The sequence below is a fragment of the Atractosteus spatula genome, chromosome 21 (genome assembly GCF_055471065.1).
Source record: "Atractosteus spatula isolate fAtrSpa1 chromosome 21, fAtrSpa1.hap1, whole genome shotgun sequence".
In the NCBI taxonomy this organism is placed as follows: Eukaryota; Metazoa; Chordata; class Actinopteri; order Semionotiformes; family Lepisosteidae; genus Atractosteus; species Atractosteus spatula.
In genome coordinates, this window is record NC_142726.1 from 6,993,298 (window position 1) to 7,012,657 (window position 19,360).

The 19,360-nt window shown below is 42.1% G+C and overlaps 1 protein-coding gene across 1 annotated transcript in view; it reads left to right on the forward strand.

Annotated features, from left to right (window-relative positions):
- Positions 1 to 18,636, forward strand: part of LOC148817108 (aryl hydrocarbon receptor-like) — a 35,092-nt gene extending 16,456 nt beyond the window's left edge. Inside the window, exons 4-11 of the mRNA XM_088939207.1 lie at positions 4,866 to 4,963; positions 5,337 to 5,426; positions 6,152 to 6,248; positions 9,276 to 9,409; positions 11,472 to 11,674; positions 12,138 to 12,244; positions 14,913 to 15,054; positions 15,707 to 18,636. Coding sequence (XP_088795333.1) covers positions 4,866 to 4,963; positions 5,337 to 5,426; positions 6,152 to 6,248; positions 9,276 to 9,409; positions 11,472 to 11,674; positions 12,138 to 12,244; positions 14,913 to 15,054; positions 15,707 to 16,472 — 1,637 coding nt within the window. The 3' untranslated portion in view covers positions 16,473 to 18,636. The remainder of the gene's footprint in view (positions 1 to 4,865; positions 4,964 to 5,336; positions 5,427 to 6,151; positions 6,249 to 9,275; positions 9,410 to 11,471; positions 11,675 to 12,137; positions 12,245 to 14,912; positions 15,055 to 15,706) is intronic.
- The last annotated feature ends 724 nt before the right edge of the window (positions 18,637 to 19,360 follow it).

The window sequence follows — 19,360 nt, forward strand, 5'->3', positions numbered from 1 at the left end:
ACGGGGAAAATCTTAAACCAGTCATTAAAGACCTTTTCTTTTTGAGCTGGTGTCTCTGGTAGTCATTGGTAGTCTTCCTTCTGTCTGGAGCTTTTCTTTGAAAAGTATAAGATTGCTTTACCCCCAGCTGGTTTTTATCGTTGTGACTCCATGTATATTACTCTTCAATTTATTTAATTTTTTTGTCAAATGTATTTTTCATCCATCCATCCTTCCATCCATTTTCACTCCGCTTTTCCTGGTGAGGGTCGCGGTTGCAGCAGGCCAGTAGATCAGCCCAGACTTCCCTGTCCTCAGCAACAGATTCCAGTTCCTCCTGGGGGGTCCCCAGGCTCTCCCAAGCCAGCCCAGAGAGAGAATCCCTCCGGCGTGTCCTGGGTCTGCCACAGTGGGACGTGCCTGGAACAGCTCCAGCAGAAGCCAGACTGGTGGGCATCCTTATGAGATGCCCAAACCACCTCCACTGGCTCCTCTCGATCCGGAGGAGCAGCGGCTCTGCTCTGAGGCTCTCCTGGATTGCCGAGCTCCGCGCCCTGTTACAGAGAGGCAGTGCAGCGGCCCTGCGGAGAGACCTCATTTCTGCCGCTTGTATCCTCGATCTCGTTCTTTCAGTCATTACCCACAGCTCATGACCATAGGTGAAGACAGGAACGTAGATCGACCGGTCAACCGAGAGCTTTGTCTTCAAGCTCAGCTCCCGCTTCACCACCACAGACCGGTACAGTGCCCGCAAAACACCTGACGCTGCCTGATCCGCTTGTCGACCTCACGCTCCCCTCTTCCATCACTCGTGAACAAGATCCCGAGATACCTAAACTCCTCCACTAAGGGCAGCTGTTCCCCCCTCACCTGTAGAGAGCAATCCACTCTCCCCCCCCCCTCATGGATCGTCACCTTGTCGTGGTGGTGGGGCTTGTGTACCTCAGGGATGCGCAGAGCTATGTCGTCTGGAGCCTTGTGTTCCTGGTGGGGTCTCCCTTGGTGGACAGGTCTGAGATGAGAGGTCAGACAAAGAACGGTCCAAAAAAGACCCTCATGACAGGACAAACTAAGATCGAATGTACCCTGCCTGGGACAGGGTTACCAGGACCTGCCCCTGGAGACAGGCCTGGGGGTCGCGTTCACCGGCGAGCGTCAGGTGGCCGGGCAGCCCACATAACCCAGCCGGGCTCAGCCCGAAAAGGCAATGTGGGCCATCTTATGGGATGATCACCTGCTAACGAAGGGTGAGGATCGGGTGTGATGACAGCCTAGTGGCAGGCATAAGTGGAAAGGACCTAGATTTGTTTTTCAAATGTGTAAAATTCTGAGATGCTTTCATGTGAACTGAACTATAAAAAGCTCTTTGTAAAATAGTTGATATTAGTGTTAACATTGAACATTGCTGATATGCAACCTTCAGTCCAGATAAACAGGCAGAAGTGAGCAGCACTGCACATAGTCAGGAGACCAGCACAGATCTCAGTGTGTGTCACTCTGGTAGTATAATACGAGTAATTCCTGTGTGTGCTTTGCTAACGTTCAACAGAGTTCATTTCCAGAACAACAAGTCTGGATATATAATGCCATAGGAATTTAGAAAAACACAAAAAGCATGCGAGCCATCTCTAGGAAGGAAGTGAAGAACAAATGATCATTTTTACTTCACGCTACGGTTTATGTGAGAGAGCCTGAGGCTGCAACACAGTAATTAAACGTTTGTATAACAACCTAAAATCTTGCCAAGAGTTGGATTACATTGAAAATATATTTCCTTTTTTCTCTTTTCAAAAAAGAAAAAAGTTCTCCAGTTTGCTGTAATGCGACAATCGCAAACTGCACTGCACTCAAGCCGTGTACGGTTCCATGCCAAAATACAGAAAATGGACAAAAAGGGTTCATCTCATTTCACAGTAGTATGGGGTTTTACAAGATCTGAGCTATTACTGAAATTACAGCTTTCTGTAAATTCTGCAATCTGTAAATTTTTTTTATTTGAACATAAAATAGCTACCCCCTCCACATTCCCTAATCTTCAGCAGGATTCTCCTCAAAGTCTTCCCATATGGGCACCTCAAATAAAGTTGAGCTACAGGAGAATGCCCTGAGAATAGGCCAGCAGCAGCACTCCGTTCCCCCACTGTCACTAGGAATCCAAGCATTTCTGAGCTCCATATACTGTACATGATTGCCAGCCAGGCCAGGATCCAGTGACAAAAGAAGGGAGAATGTGGATTCTCTCAACATGTTTTCAGCTGCTGTCAGACCAGACAACCACCTACTATACATTTACTGAATGCCACTGTGAGAGGCCCAGGTTATACAGTACCAAGTGTACTTGATATTACCAGTTATCCCTATTTACAATAATGAACACAAAAGTTACCACTTGTTTCCACAACTTAAATTAACCAAAAAGGTACTGTACCCACAGTGCTTCTCAGAGAATACACAGTCTATAGTTTCTAAACGAGAAATTGCATGACTGAAACAGACAAATGTATATTTATAATTGCAGATTTGGTTGGCTTATTTTGATGTGTGCAGCTCTTGTTGTCTGACATGAACCGAAAGCTGTGCCACTGCAGTCTAATCAGCTTCTCTCAAAGGTATTCTAAACGTTTAAGTGCCTCAGGAATCTGTGTAATTCCCTTTTCTTTTAACATGGCAAGATTCTACTTCCTCTCGGACAGATTAATGTAATTTTGTGTTTGATGTTTTCTAGTTGCGTATTTTCTTTCATAGACAGTGTCCTGTCAAAGTATTACTTCAAAATAGTGTGAAACACAGCGTGAAGTCAGTTGGAGCGTTTTTATTATCATTTCTCTCAGATCTTCTCAGACATTATTGGTAAAGTACTGGTAAAGTAACTGATCAATACCACTGCCGATGCAATTAATGATCACAATACCTATATCTGGAATTATAGTAAATATATTCTCATAGAACTGAATGGAACAAAATAAATTATTTAATATTGACTGCATTGCTTGGCTTATTGCTTGTTTAAATCTGATTGAGATCCATTAATTGGTAGTGTGCTACAAAAACAGTAGTTCACTGCTTGGCTGTGGTTGATTTGGGGCATTCTGGTTGATTGTGGCCAAGGGAGCGCTGTATAAATAATCAATCTTTAATCAGAACCCCGCCCCCCCACAAGACAGCTGAAGTGAGCTGAAGGGGATGCAGACACAAAACCCGACCATCAGTGGAGCTAAGATCAGATGTGCTTCAGACTTTAAACAGGTGATTACACATAGAGTCTCTTTAACGGAAAGTTGTTAGTGTCTGTAGTTGCACAGTGATCTTATTGAATGTGGCCAATGGAAACTGATAAATGTGATCCTGGGATAATTTAGATCATTTAGCTATGGAATCATCAGGCAAGCAAGAAGAGCTAAGTGGAGCTCCTTTTGACTGGTCATTTTCTGAAGCTCTCCATTTTCATTCTTGGGAAGACAACACACTCTCTCTTGCTATCTCCTTGATTGCGCAATCAGGTTTGTTCAATGAAAATTGTGAAAGTTGTTGGTGTGCAGTCCCGTTTCTGCTTTGCTGTAAGTACCAGTAACTCTGCTGAGAATCTGGACCTGAGCCAGGCCCTCACTATCTGTCTCATGGTTTGTTTTTGTTTTAACGATGGCATGTCCCCATATCAGTGTCCCACATGATCCAGAGAGACATAATCAGTCAGCAAGTGAGTGGGATGTTTTCTTTTTCCGTGTGTGGGACCCTGTACACCTGAGATACATGAATACATTGTGTTTACTTAGCTGCTTTTCTTCAGGGGTGCCAGAGATTTGCAGATGTATAGGTCTGATGGCTCAGAGATTAACCAGAGAACTATCTTAAACAAATGCATCACATTTTCATCAGGCTCCTATAATATTAAACCATTGTATTTAATCCTTGTTTAAAATTATTCTAAATTTAAATGAGGTGGGTGGATTAAATTTAACCTGGAGAGAGTGTGTGTTGCAATTAATCTGTGTAGTACAGGGTGCATGTGCGCTGGGACGTGAGACCTGCCAGGTGTGAGTGTAGCGAGTAGGATATGCAGGGGAACAAGTGAAACGTAGTTTCTTTGTGACTCAAGATTGTAACTCAAGTCTAATTACTGTGCGTTTGATGATGGTACTCCGAGTAGGGCAATACGATTTTCCCCATTTTTTCTGTCACATGTTGATCATTAAACTTTTCATTCATTTTTTTTTCAGCTAGAACTGTAAACCCAGACCTGTCAGTTTTCAAAAACAGACATTTAGACATGATTCCTGCACAGACGTCTGCAAAGTGGAATAACACAGGTCTTCCACTCAACAAGGAAAAGCCAATCCTACTCTTGGCTCCCTTGTAGGAAGTGAAGTAAATTATTTTGTTCAGGATTTTAAAGACACATTTTGGATGCGTAATTGGTCTACAAGTTCAATTCTAAAATTTTTTTTTTTGTTCATATGTCCCTACAAACTACAGAAGGAGTACTGGATTCATGTTTTTCCAATGGGTCGTATTTCCATTTTTAAACTGCAATTTCTTTCACATTTCCTTGTGATCCCACCCAGAGCAGGCAGTCACTTAGGGTCAGATCATTGAGCCCTGCAGTCCAGACATCACTGGCTGTTTCCACTTGTGCACCAACATTTGCTGTGTAATAAAAACTGGTTGTTCAATTTTACATTTTATAAGATACCCCTGCTAACCTTGCAAGAACTACTGTTAGATACAGGATATGCGATAACTGTATATGAAACATGAAGACTTAATCTTGATGTTTTCTTATTGGTGGAAAAGCTTGCATGTTAACGTGTTTCACGAAGACTGCACTCTGTATCTGTAGTGTTGTAAGGATTATTTATTAGATTCTTTATTATCTGCTTGCTCTTCAGATACCCTTCAGAAATCGCAAACCGGCCATTCACCCAACAGCCAGCAGGGGACAGCACCACCCACCACAGGGGTCCCAGAGGGAGAGCTCATGCTCCAGGTACACAATGGGGTGGGATAGGGCAGACAGTGTAAGTCCTGGGGAAAGAGTATTGAAAGAGAAAGCCTTTATTGGAAGGGAGATTTAGGAATGGGATTACATTAACGTTTGGTGGAAAATATAGCATCCATTGCTACTGACCATGAATATGCTTGATTCAAACTGTGCATCAACTTTTAGATGCAGGGGAAGCGAAATCCATTTACCGGCACTTGTGTTACAAGTTCTGTCTTGCTCAAAGCAGGCTGACCCACATCCTGGGTGGGTTGCAGATATCTAGGGTCACCCTGCTGACATCCAGTCATCCTGCGTGTAGAGCTGTTGAAAACAATGTTCTGTGATCTGTGTTAAACATTTCGCAAATGCCCTCCAGGCGCTGAATGGCTTTGTATTGGTTGTGACCGGGGATGGCACTGTATTTTACACCTCCCACAACATCCAGGATCACCTCGGATACTACCAGGTATGGTGCCTTTGTCATATTGGTGTGATTTTCCACTTTTTAAATTTAATATTTAAATTTAAATATAAGGAGAATGAATAATAATATATGTTAGAGTATGTCTTGGTTTATAGTAGCTACAGTAATTAATCACAGGAACTAAACCAGATGTTTATTGCAAGGGATCAGCTTCAACAACAGGAATGGGCAACTTGCTCCAGACACCCACTATCTTGTAAAGACAACTTTCAAGATCAAGTGCACATCCTTTTAAATTCCGTTTGTGATTGTGAGTGAATAAACAAACACAAGCGACTGAATGCTCAATTCAGCTGATGTGCTTAGACCTAAAAATGCATAACTACAGCCAGAAATAAAATCTTGCTTTTAATCTTGACAGAATCATGGCAAATATGTTCATCTGGATCAAAGGCAAGACGCGTGTTTGTGCAGACATTTTTATGTTTATTAAATTGATAAAAGAATGAAAATAAGGTTTAAAGGACTTGAAGATGGTGATTTACACCTGATCACAGGTGGTCAGCTGTAAGACGCCTTTAAGATCTAAATGTTTCTCCGAAGTGTTTCCAATAATAATAAAGCGTATTTGGAATAGCACCTTTAAAAGCCATATTCCTGATGCTTCTCGTGAGGAAGCATGACCCCCGCTTGCATCCGCGCACAGCGATCAGGGTGATTGTCTGTTAGTGTGGGCTTCTCTGTGACGGCCCAGCCTTGCCTTTCAGAGTGATGTCATCAACCAGACCATCTTCAAACTCATCCACACGGAAGACCGGGTGGAGTTTGACAGACAGCTGATGCTGGACCTCCCAGTGGACCCAGGTGGGGCTCCTTCAGTACCACGGGCGTGTTGTCTCCGTTCTGCACGACTGAGAGAGCCGGGGGGGCACAAGGAGAAGCTCTTGCAATGATTAGCAAAAAACTGCAATGTTGTCAAACCCCATGCACACATGAATTTTTCCACATGGAAGAAAGTAAATGTTATCATTTCTGTTTCCGGGGCTGTTTGTGACTATTTGTCACCCCCTGCGTTATGATGGAAAAGTACTGCTGCAAGCCAGAGGGATGTGAAAGCTGTGGAAGTCATGCATTTCGGCAGAAATACAGAGGTGTGACATCTCTGTGACGGCAGCACAAGAGTTTGTTCTCCACAGAGAGCTTTAGAAGATGCATTCTTTAATATTTGATTCTGCTACAGAACTAAAGGGTTTCATGTGATCAGTTCAAATAGGATCCATCTGTGCATTTTTAAACTCCAAGGAATAAAGCCTCATATCTAAATTACTGATTTCTACATCAATTAATAAATGTGGGAGCGTTTTCAAAAGAACTTCACGGATTTTAGGATATTCAATAAAATGACTGCTATTGCTTACTCAAAGGCTTGCAGCAGTGCTAAAGGATTTTTCTTTAAATAGCAACTTGAAAAAAATCTTGTGGCGGATTAACATGTAGCAAAAACAGGAACATTCTTGTTCTACCTGTTTGGTTCCAGACATAAAAGCAACAGCCATGACTTGATTGGAAAACAAGTATTCACAAGCGTGGATGTGCTACTGAAACACCAATGCATGCTTACAGTGACATTTTATGTACTTTTCAGTGAAACTATGGGAGTTCTTGCAAAATAGTTGTGTGCACTGTGAGGTGAATGCACCTATGCAGAGTTGTAGGCCTCTTGAATGTACATACAGTAGCTCTGACACTGGTAATTTTGCAAGGTTTGGCTTGATCAGGGGTTAAAATATCTGTACCTCATGATTGTCACTTTGCTATGAGAATCAATAATAAAATAACAGCGCTTCTGCAATCATTTGCATGCATTAAGGACTGTTTCAAGTTTTTGTTTTTAAATTATTTTGAAAATCTGAATCTGGACCAAACATACAGTATGAAGGATCACTCGAGCTCACATTCAGCAATTCCAAGGAGGTTTGCTAACACAAGCTGCTTTGCTTTGCTGTCATTTTGTAACTGAAACCAGTGACACTGCCTGCCAACAGGTGGAGAGTGAAGGAAAGAATGAAGAGAATGTTCTGATAGCAAAGTGATAGCTCGCTTTTTTCAGAATGAGTTTTTTTCAGTCTCTCACTGATTGATGGCTTGAAATGTCTTCCCTACACTCTTACAGAGAGTTCTATAAACTACAGATTGAGAAAGAGTCTTTGGCTCATTTGAATGTGAACAAACAGGATACCACAAGGGCTATACAATACTCATTGGTTGGTCACACGGGTAGATTATAATCAGGTCATGCTTTGTTTCATGATCCTCCTTCCAAGCTGTAATTAGAACTTATCTCCTTTAATTTTGAGTTTCTTTTCATGAATACAATACCTTTTTGTGGAGTTTAGTTACCGCTGTTTGAGAAGGCATCTTGGAGAAAGTCAGTAGACACACAGTAAAGTGCAGACACAGGGCACCTTCACAATTTTATATCTCTAGCTCTACCTAAAAGAGACAGCACAAGATAACTTACATAAGGAAAATTACAATTTTACAATACAATTGAGAAAAAGCAGAACAGGAAGAGTTTTCTGAGTAATTTAACAAAGAAAGGAAAACATCAAAAACCTCGTCTCTGTGTGCTAAGGTTTCAAAGTCTGAAAAAGAAAAAAAGCAATGAATGGTCTTACATTGTTTTGAACCTGTTGAAAGGAAATGCAATACACCTATCTCACTGGGAGTTGTTTGAAATTGAGAAGGAGCTGGCATCTAGGCATCATGAAAGGAAAGCTCACATTTAAGTATAATGTAAGTAGAATGAATTAGAACAAATGTGGGTGAACTTTCAGATTCAGAACTGGAGTAAAATTCAACCATTAACACCTGGACACCCACGCCAGACCAAGTGTCCCTTCAAACAAGCCTGTAATCTGACACAACATTCTGTAGGGAATTCAAAGCTTTGCAAAACTTTGTTGGTTCCTAGTTACTAAATAATTGAACCAAGTATCACATTCCCAAATTTGTGAAAGATAAAGCATATCTACTTCAATAACATTGCTTGTAACTTGTTGCAGAAGGACTTCCCCCACCCCGTCTCTATTATTTCCATTTTATGTGTTAATGTGATTTGGAATCGCCAGTTTTTTTTTAAGGGGTGGGAAAACGACACAGATGTGCTACTGTGACATACCCACCTGCACAGCCATTTGCTCTTTGAAACTGACACGTAGCAATCTCCACATCTCCTAATGGGAGAGCAAACCTGATCAGAGGAGCATCTAATCGCTCTGTAACATCGCTGCAAGCCGTGGCGCCCAGCACGTCTCAGGTGGAGCAGTTTGCTGGAGAGCTGAGGCAGCCCTGGCTGACTAATCCCTTCCCCTTTTGCACTCAGCTGCTTGGAAATCCTGGCCACAGACTGGGCAGCAGCATGACCCAGAGTCAATCTTGCAACACCTGAGCCATGGAGCTCCACTTGTACGCCATGGAAATACCTTCCCCTTGCTTAATTTTCCCTTTTGCGTATTATTATTTTCTAAAAATGTTTTTGTTGATGTAAAATGGGCTCTATCATTTCGTATGTGTAAGGAGAATACCCATGCCAGCTCTGATTCACATTGTCCAGCACCATGTGTAAGCTTGCTGTTCGAGACCACCTGTCTCTTCTTGGTTTTCATTCCAGCAGAGCTTAAATTCCGAGGCCCATTCAAACCTTAAAACTGAGTTGTTTCCTTCATTATTTGACACCATGAAATTTAGAACGCAGAACGCCTTTGATTCTCTTCAATGGAACTGACTGTTCCTCTATGTAGGAACCCCATTCAGTAAAACTGTGACAATGTCTTGCACTCGTGCAGCGTTTTTTCTTCTTGTTTGCTTGATGTTTTGTCATTTGGACAGGAGACCAAGGCAGCTGTGGAGGCTTGCCGGCCCAGTTTGCTCCAGACCACCCTAGCCTGAAGACCCAGAGCTGTGTGGACCGCAGTTTTGTGTGCAGAATGCGCTGCCTGCTGGACTGTGTCTCTGGCTTTCTGGTGAGCAGCCACTTTTATTTAACAGATTCAAGCCTCTCAATTTATACGGTGCTCTTCTTCTTGAAGGATTTCAAAGTGTTTGCTAGGTGGAGGGAGGCTCACTTAATCCACCACTGAAGCACATCTCTCTGAGGTGGCGGGCAGCAGCTTTTCTACACCAGCTGCTCTACTTTGTTAGAGATTATCTGGGTAAAGGAGCAATTTTTTGGTCTGCTAAATTGTTCGGACAGATTGAGACAGCATGAAATGGAGATTAGTGCTTCAAGTTTTCAAATAGTGCTAGGGGTTCTTTAAAGATCTCACAAAGAACTTTGGTTTAGCATCTACTGTGAAGTTAGAGCCCCACAAAACACAGTTTCCCATCCCATCAGGTATTGATTTGGGATTTCTAGTCCAGAGGAATGAACACCACCTGCTGGTTTATTTAGTGAATGCAAAGTTCCTGGGCCAAGAAATAGCTGTGTTCAGGTTGTGTAGTCCTCCAACGAGTCTGTGCCGTGCACAGTCCTGTAGCATGTGCTAAAGTTTATACTAATAGCCTTGTCCCATTTTCCATTTGAAATGCTTGCAATCAACAGATATCTTTTAAAGTAATGTGTTAAAGCTTATTGACCTGGCTTACTACCATTTTATTTTTAATCTGCACATTTCTTTCATGTAAATGTGCATTTTGCATAGTTTGTAAGTTTCTTATTAAAGAAGAATTTTGACAGAATGGCATCTTAGGTGAACAGTGAAAAAATATGTTTTTCCAATCTGTCAGTTGAAGAGCTTCAAAGATGAACTGAAAACTAGTCTGACAATGAAAGGCTCCATTCCTAGTATTTATACATTTGTGTAAAAAATTATTTTGCCCAGGCATAACATTAGAAAATGTATCAACCAATGTACCTGTGAAGTGCAAGGCAGTTCATTCTACTGTACATGAAAAACAAGTAAACACTGGTTCTTCTGTTCTCTGTAGTGTTGTCTGCTTTCCTTCAAATCCACATTTCTGAACCCAGGTCTCAGCTGGACAGCAGTAGTTTTGTGGCCTATTTTGTTCAGCTTTGCCACTGTAAAAATTATGGTCATAATGCAGACATTTCAGTGAAAGTTCTTAAGTATCTGGCTCTCATTCCATTGCCCTGAAGACAGTCAACAGCTAAGTCTTATTTAACTGTGACTTGTATTTAGTGACTTTTCTTTTCACCCAATACTACTGAGATCACTGCATGAGGTATCAGTTTAGTGCCATCTATTGGTGAGTCTAGGGAACCAATTCAGGACAGTCACACTGTCATCTGATCTTGGTCTAAAATGTGTTGAACATGAGTTCGTTCCATCGACTGTCTCTGCGTCTTGTTCCTTTAGCAAAAGACACTTCATTCAGTTCATGTGCAGGGGCAGTTGGGTGAATGCAAACAGAACAGTTTCCATTGCATTTACTGAATTAGTTTCTCCTAAAAATCTGGAACCATGAATGTTACCTTGACATTTCAGGTTTTGTAAAGAAGAAGGTGCAATATTTACACCATGGTTTAAAACATTGCTACAGTAGGTCAAGCCAGAGAACTGTGTGGTTTTATTCCACAGGCTACAAATATTGTGAACTTCAGAGTTCATCTGTGACATTCAGTAGTTTTCTATATTTACGGGTCTTGGTGATTGAAAGTGTGTGGCGCTGTGGTGTACTGCTTACCATTACTGGTTGTGCTGGTTCAATTTCGGACCTGGGCTACTGTGTGCTTGGAGTTTGTTTGTTCTCCCCATGTTTGCCTGCATTTTTCTCCAGGTGCTCCGGTTTCCTCCCACAGTCCAAAAACATATCTGTAGGTTAATTAACTTCTGGGAGTACTGGTCCCGGTGTGAGTGTGTGCATCTGGCCTCCGATGGACTGGCTTGCTGGTACAGGCTCCGGCTCCTCTGCCACCCTGTTTTGGAAAAAGCAGTTAGAAAATGAATTGATGAGTGGTGATGAAAACTGGATGGCGTACTTTCTTTACCAGATTGCCAGTAGAGCACTGCCCACTCCCTGCCTGCCCCAGTCTCAATCCCTGCACCCCAACCTATCTGTCCTCAGACCCTGCAGGTCCAGGGCAAGCTGAGGCCTCTGCAGGAGTTTGGAGATCAGGCTGCAGGTGGACAGGAGAACCCAGCCCAGATTGCCCTTTTTGCCATCGCTGTGCCCGTTCACCTGCCCGCCATCGTGGAGATCCGCACAAGGAACCTGAATTTCCGCACTAAACACGAGCTGGACTTCCGCCCTATCGAGATGGACAACAAGTGAGTGTCGAGGCCAGCTTTCCGCTTCTCAGAACGTTGTGGAGCAGTCGAGTGCAGACTCTATTGGACTTTCTGCGCCACCGGAATAACCAAACATTCTTAATCTTTACGAGTCTTCCATTATCAGCCGTTTATACAGAGAAGATCTTTTTAAAGGCGTATCAGCTGTAAACATGTTGCAATCACTCCTGAACAAGCATTGTCGTCTTTGGTCCTGCCAGTCTGGCAGTTCTAGGGTTCTTGAAATAATCCACCACTGAATACCTGAGGAAAAAAGGTTAAGCGATCTCCACTGGTCTTAAAGTACAGAGAATTTAAAGAGACTTTGACTACCTGAGGAAGGTGGAGCTTAAGGGTCACTTTGGCTAGGTTTTAGCTGTAACAGCAGTTACAATCAACAATGTGGCTTCAGTTTGTCTATGTTACATTGGACTGATGATTAGAATTGTGCTTTTGTTTCTAGAGGGAAGACAATCCTGGGCTGGAATGAGACGGAGCTGAAATCACAAACGGGATATTTCTACATCCATTTTGAAGATTTGGTCTACTGTGCTGAGGGCCACATCAAGTGTGAGTGTGCAAAGCACGTATCTCTAGGAATGACCCTCTACCTTTCTGACAAGGATCTCTTCCTAAACCTACCTGTTTCAACTGCAGGAGTCGCAGCCCTTTGTCAAAGCTGTTCTTTGAGCACTGCTTTCCTCCCTCAGTTTCCTGCACTGGCCATTGATCATAAGCGGTAGTGCTCATTTTCAAAGTAGTATACTCCAGCTCCAAGGCAGTGTGGGTATGCAAAGCTAAAATTAATATTTATCTTAATCACGCATGGTGTTGGGAAATAGAGGAAGTGACTTGGAGTTTATTTGAATGCAAAAAATGGGCAAACATACAAAGCTTGTACTCCTTGATGAAAGGTTTCCCTGGTGAATTGCAAGATTTCTTCTGTCTATGCTCTTTACATCACTATGATTGCCAACAGTTTGTATCGGCTTTACTAGACCTTTCTATGCTTTTCCTCAGGTTACTGTGCTCCCCGGTACTTGACTGTGCTTAAACCTTGACTTTTACAAATGCTGTCTCGCTTGGTATAGTGCAGTACATGAAGGACTCCCACAGACCTGGTCCTTGTGGCAGCTTAGGTTGTGGTTCTGGTATAACTTTGTGCTGGGTCTGGGTCAGTTCTACAGTCCTGTTCTTAGGGACTACATGTTTTTTTTCCCAAGTTGTTTAGAGTGGTTGTTTGAAAAGATGCAATTAAATCTTATGTATATTAACCAAAGAAAACATTGAGGCCCAGCAAAACCATTCATTTTGTCCCACTTTAGTGAATGCTGGATTGGATTAAACAAATGAAAGTGTGTTTGGGACAATAGTAATATATTTTATTCAGTGGGTGCTTACAGATGCCCTGCGTCTTCTGGTCTCTTCTGCTATGCATTCTACCCGAGTTCTCGTTACTGCATATTTCAGAATGCTTGCTCTGCAGCTGCCCCTCATTTATATACCTGGCCTTCTGTATTTAACAGCTAGTTAGCCCAGAATCCAAAAGGCAAAGGAACTCCCTGCCCTGAGAGTCAGGAATGACAAATCCTCTCTGAGATCAGCATGTTCCAATTCTGGGTGTTCTACAAGTCTGTCCAATTCTGATCACCAGTATTTTTAAAGCCAGTGCGTATGAAGTGATAGCTTTGAAAATACAGGAGATGCACGTGGCCTTGCGGGCAGCACTAACGGAGCAGATTTATTCGATGTGCCCCTTTGCCGAGAAGTCTGGAGGCCCCCGGAACCTGGGGGTAGGCCATGCGGCTCCCTGGCGCTGCGGGGGTTCCAGCTTTTCTGTGGGAGGAAGTGAAGTTGTCACTGAGTCCCTCGCAAACCCTTGGTCAGGAATGTCCGGTAGAGCCCTTGACAGGAAAATCCTCCTGTTCACGGCTACTCAGAATAGGCTTCCTGTTGTCAGCATTCCTTCAAGGGTGCGGTGAAGGGAGGCGGCCTTTCCTGGCAGTGATTGAAGTCAGTGATAGAATTCCCACCTGGCCATGCAGTGCTTAAAAGTCCAATCCTTTTCTTTAGTGCATCCCCAAACTTAAATGATTCTCAAGTGCTTTGTTATTTCTTTCTGTTTCGTAGATATGTTTGATTCTGCTTTAATTTTCTGGTTCATTTTCCAATCATTTTGATCGCACTGATTTTCATAGGCCTTTCCTAAAGGAAGGTAATACAGCTCACACTCTCGGTTACCAGCTGATGCCAGTATTTGGGAGTAAAAGGGAGTCTTTCAATGTGCCTGCTGGTCATATCATCTCAGATTTTACTTAGTGGAGGTACAATGTTTAGTCTTGTAGTTTCAGGATAACTTTGAAATCCTGCCCTGGTTTTCTATTTTCACGTTTCACACTTTAGTCTTTGTCTTTTGTCTTTGTAATTTTTTTCCTATTCTCTTTTCCCATTTTTTAAACTTACAGCATCGTCTTTCTCATCATATACTGTATTTTGATCACCAGGTGACAGCGCTCCCACTGCTTAACACTCCGATTTGTGCTGGGGTCCTGAGATTATTAGCTATAATACATTTTGAAACAATGCTTGTAAAGGTATGAGGGCTAGAGCACTGAGCCAAGATGTTTCTGGAAACCCAGAGTAACTGCAGATATGTAATTAGAATACAATAACAAGCAACTGAAAAAATATTAAAAGAAACAGAAGTAAGGAAAAGGTAAATATGATGTGCAGAACAGCCTATGTAACATAAATCAACTAATCAAGGACTAAGTGCAAAACCAAAACCAAAACCAAGCATAGGAGAGTTTTGATCAGGACATTTGGGTGGAGATACCACAAACAGATCTCTTGAAAAGTAGTTACTGATTGCTAAATGGGGCTGGAAAAGAGATAAAAAAACATTGCCGATTTCTAAATTTTATAACAACAGTAATGGTGCCATTTTGCGTTTACTCACCTGTCACCTAGGAGGACCGAGACTGGAAGAGACGCGATTCATCAACCCCTAAAGTTCAGCAACCTATGTGGTGCCTTTTTTGTGCCAGCTGTTCACTTCCCGGTCACAGTACATTCTCAGTTGAAAAACACCAAGTGGGGAAAAAACAGGAAGAGAACAGATGCTGAACACACTAAAAAACACTAGAGCGCACGAAATGTAACAATAAATGTTTCCCCATGCCTATATGCTGCTTTCCTGCAGTGTATAGGAAGTAATGTGCCCAGCTGGGTTTTTCAGTGATGAAGACCGGGAGCAGTGGAGTGACAGTCTTCCGTCTGCTGACCAAGAACTACACCTGGGTGTGGATCAGTGCCATCGCTCGAATAATTTATAAAGATGGAAAGCCCAGCTTCATCCTGGCCACACAGAGGCCTCTGACGTGAGTACAGCTTGGCACCGAGGATAGGTGTGCACAGACTCATGCTGGCAAAATGATATGAATAATATCCATAGTATAATACTGTTATATGTAGCATTTGAGTCAAAAGATGTTTTTGATGAATAATGTATCAACCAACATTTAAGTGTCATATCTTTGTTTATAGTCACTAGTGGAACCATTGCTTTATGTACTTCCACTCAGTTTTGTGGAGGGTGTGAATACTTTTTTCTCTGACAGCATATTTAATTCTGGTGGCTTGGAATCACTTGTTTCTGAGATGTAGCTGTAGGAAACCAGTAATTCACCTTTCTCAATGATGTCAGTGTTTTCAGACAACATTGGGGTTTTCCAAGTACTTCACCTACAGTAGCATTACAAAACACTGTGCGGGGGAGTCAACATGTAATGAGAAAACGTCAGGAATTATTAGAGTAGCTCTCCCTTTCCTCCTTGTAGTTTTTTTATGTTTTCATTGCTGTCTCTAATGAAATCAATGTTGAAGTGGGGAGATAAATCTGCAAGCAATTTCTGTCTTATATGGAAGTCATTACACATTAGAGGTGATGTTCTGCTTAGCACTTAGTGACCTTCGTGCCACCCTTTCCCTCCTGTGCTTAATGAATTGGAGATGCTGCCTCTGTGCCTACAGGGATGCTGAGGGAGAGGAACATCTGCTGAAGAGAGCCAAACTCGAGTGCTTCCCCACGGACAGCCAGTCTCTGCTGTACGACAGCACTGACTTCCTGCACCCTGATGCCAGGGCCTTCCTGCAGCAAGTGGAGCACCAGTGCCGTGCCCGCGGGCACCTCCACTCCAATGTCGTTGGGGACAGTATGAGCCAGGACAACCCCCCTTACATCTACCGGCCCCCTGAGGGCCCGTGCCCACAGCCCTGGCCCCATTTCCCCGCAGAGGTCAGCATCTGGGAGCTACTATGGCGCTACGGGCTGTGCCAAGAGGATCTCGATGCCATTCTGCAGGACGAGGCCATTGCCCAGGTGCAGGCCTTCGACGCCCCCGAAGATCTCCTGAACTTTGTGTTGCAGGGAGCCCTGCCCTCCTCCCAGGCTCAGCTCCCTGGCGCCTCCCAGAGACAGGGATCCTGCCCTGAGCCTGCTGTTGAAGCCAGCTACCCTAGAAAGCCCACTCAAGGCGGTGACAGACTCCCTGATCTCTGCACCTCCCTGGCGCTGTCTCCGGCCTTGCACGCAGACCTCTTCCACTCTGGGTCCTTGGCACCCCTCACCGACCCCTCCAGCACTGAGCGCCTCCTCACAGCTCTGTCTGAAGCCCTGGCTCAGCAGAGCTGCCCTCCTCCCTCTTCCTCCTCTTCCTCCTCCTCGTTCCAGCAGCCAGCTTGGCCACTCACCCCCCCCGGAAGACTCACATCCCGCAGGTCCCCTCTCGCCAGCTAAGAGGCTTCGCGCTGGGGGCGTCCCAGACCTCCTCAGCCTGTCGATGCCTGGGTTCCCATGGACCAACGCCCACTGAGGTCCTCCTCAAAGCCATCTGTCCTTCCAGGTTCATAACTGTTTTGCCAGTTTCTTGATTATTCAACCATGAAATAATGAAGAAAGACTATCAATAACAGGAGCATTGCAACTCTTACCTTAGGTTCCTTAGACACCCAGGAACAGCAGAGATGTACTGTAGGCCAACTTTAGCAACAATATCCTGTGAAAAGCATTTAAAAGGAATGAACTTTTTATTGTTTTTTTTTCATCTGAACACAATATTTCTATGGCAGGAAAAAGGCGGGTTTGTATGGAACTATACCTCAAAAGTAGCATTTGACTCTTGTTCCTGTATCCTGATGGCTGATGAGAGCTTTACCCCAGTCAGTGTAGTGTAGTTTTCTAAAGTCATATACTGTAGAAAAATATGTGTCTATATATTGAACATACAGTAGGATATATTTTCAGTTAGCTTTATGACCATGGTGGAGTTCATACTGTGGAGATACTCCTACCTAAACACAGAGCTCTTTGTTTCTATAGTTATAAAGTGCTACAACACTTCAGTTGCAAACATCAGTCATTGTTCTATTTGAATGTGACAGTATAAAGCACATAATAATGGAGCAAATATCTTATAGTTACAGGTACAGATGGTTTTAAAAAGTCACAACACTTCTAAATTAAATTTAGAAGACCTGCATGAATGTACTGTATATATTAATCTCTCTAAATACATGGGTAAATAGAGGTTTGTAAATCCATTTCCTTCAAACCCAATTAAATGCACTTAACTTAGGCGGATGAATTTTGCTCTTACAAAAATTGTACAATATACCAGAATTTGATACCCCCTTAGGGTTCCCAGTAGTTTGTTTCACCTTGACAGCACCTTGCTTTGCCATCTTGTGTTATATAATAATCTGATACAAGCAGAGTACAGAAAGAAACAATTTTGCAAAGTGGTTGAAACACTGTATTTGCTCTTTTAATGGTTCATGAAATGTATATATATCTGAATAAAATTAATAATAACTGGATATAATAATAACTAGATTATTCTCTATAATAAAGTATCAGCATAAAACCTAGCATTACAAAAAGGCTAGTATGCAAAACTAAAGAGCAAAGAGAGCTCATTTTGATCTTTCTGTTTGTCCCTGAGTTTGTCTAAGCTGTGTTACCAACCTGAGCTCTGCTGTGGAAGTGGTTTTAGTACACACTTATGTCTGTAACACTCTACATCACTATATTTTGCTACAGCTGTGTCATTATTCTTTTAATTGCCTCCCTCACTGAGTTCAGCTTGATGTCAGACACTCTGTTCCCCAGATCTCAGTTAGATTCATTTTGATGTAGTTCAATTAGATGCTGTTTCTGGTGAGAGATCTCACACAGACTCACAGGCACATCTTTATGTTAATGCAATTCGTCATATCATTAAATTATTCTCCAAAGTGTCTTATACAAGATAATCGTAGTTTGTACAACAGAGTGTTGCAATTTCACACCAATTTCACACAATTGTCAAAATAAATGTAAATGATGCACATAGCACAATAAGTAGGGCGGTAAAATGAGGCGAGTGTAGTATCACATCATGGTCTACACAGTTTTAAACTCCAGAAGTCATAGTCAAAATACAAAGAGAAGGGATGACAGTGCTAGACAAGAGAAGTGAACATGTAAATCCTGAAAGTGAATGTGTCCATCTTATCACAGGCATGTTACATAGAAAATTGTATTAACAGACAGGGATGCATGACCCTGTGTTTTTGAAAAACATGCAATTTGCTCTTTACCTTCAATGAATGTGTAACCAATTTGCTGCTCTTAATGATATCAGTCTTGTACAGTAAGAAGGGATCGACTTGCTGTGTTCTCCCGTTAGGTACAGCAGGCAAAAAAGATGAAAGTATATTATTTTTATAAATAAACTGAAAGTCCTTGCATTTTTGTGACTTTCAGTTTGGCTTTCATATGGTTCTACAGAGTTTAGCAAAAGGAACTGCGTTTGTTTTTATTTTTAAACCTGTGAAGCTTTTGCACCCTTTGGGTGTGAATGGCTTTCTATAAGCTTAACGTGTATCTCAAGATGATTATTAAAGAAGAAAGTTTTATGAAGGATTTTTTTTGTTGTTTGTTTTGTGCGAAAAGGCTGGGGTTACAATAAGCTGTCAATTTCAGAGTTTTGAACTTCAGTGTGAAACAGCAGATTACATTTTTAAACACAAGGAACATATTCAGAGTACCTTTAACTGGGTGCAAACTGTAAAACTACAACAGCCCTTTTTTATACAGAGACGGCATTTTATAAGAAGGCAGATACAAACAACAGTGAGACTGAACACATTCTTCTTGGTAACCTGAGGCCTCTATGCCCAGGGATTGAAAAGAACCACTTGTTAACTTGTAACTTTCAAGAAACTGTTCCAAGTCACTGTGTGACAAACCTGAGAAGACTTGGAGAGAATTCTGTTGTAGTTGTCCAACCACAAATCATTGTTAAAATAGTGGAACTCTTTTTAAAAAAGTTTAATGTAAATAGTGTACTGGCAATATGATTAAGAAACATTTAATATTATGTATTGTGCATTTCTGTTGTTAAATATACAGTATGTATAGACAACAGTGTGGTCCTTAATGAATTAAAAATGCCTAATTTATTAGATGTAATTTAAAATTGTTTATTAATAAGTATCATTATTTACTTAAATAATATCCAGATATTAGATATCCTCATCTGAGGTCACTTACAATTGAGAATTAATTTTAAGTGAAATTACAAGGAATTATATTTCAAATTCAAATGATAAGAATTTAAACTGCCCACAGAGTGTTGATACAGA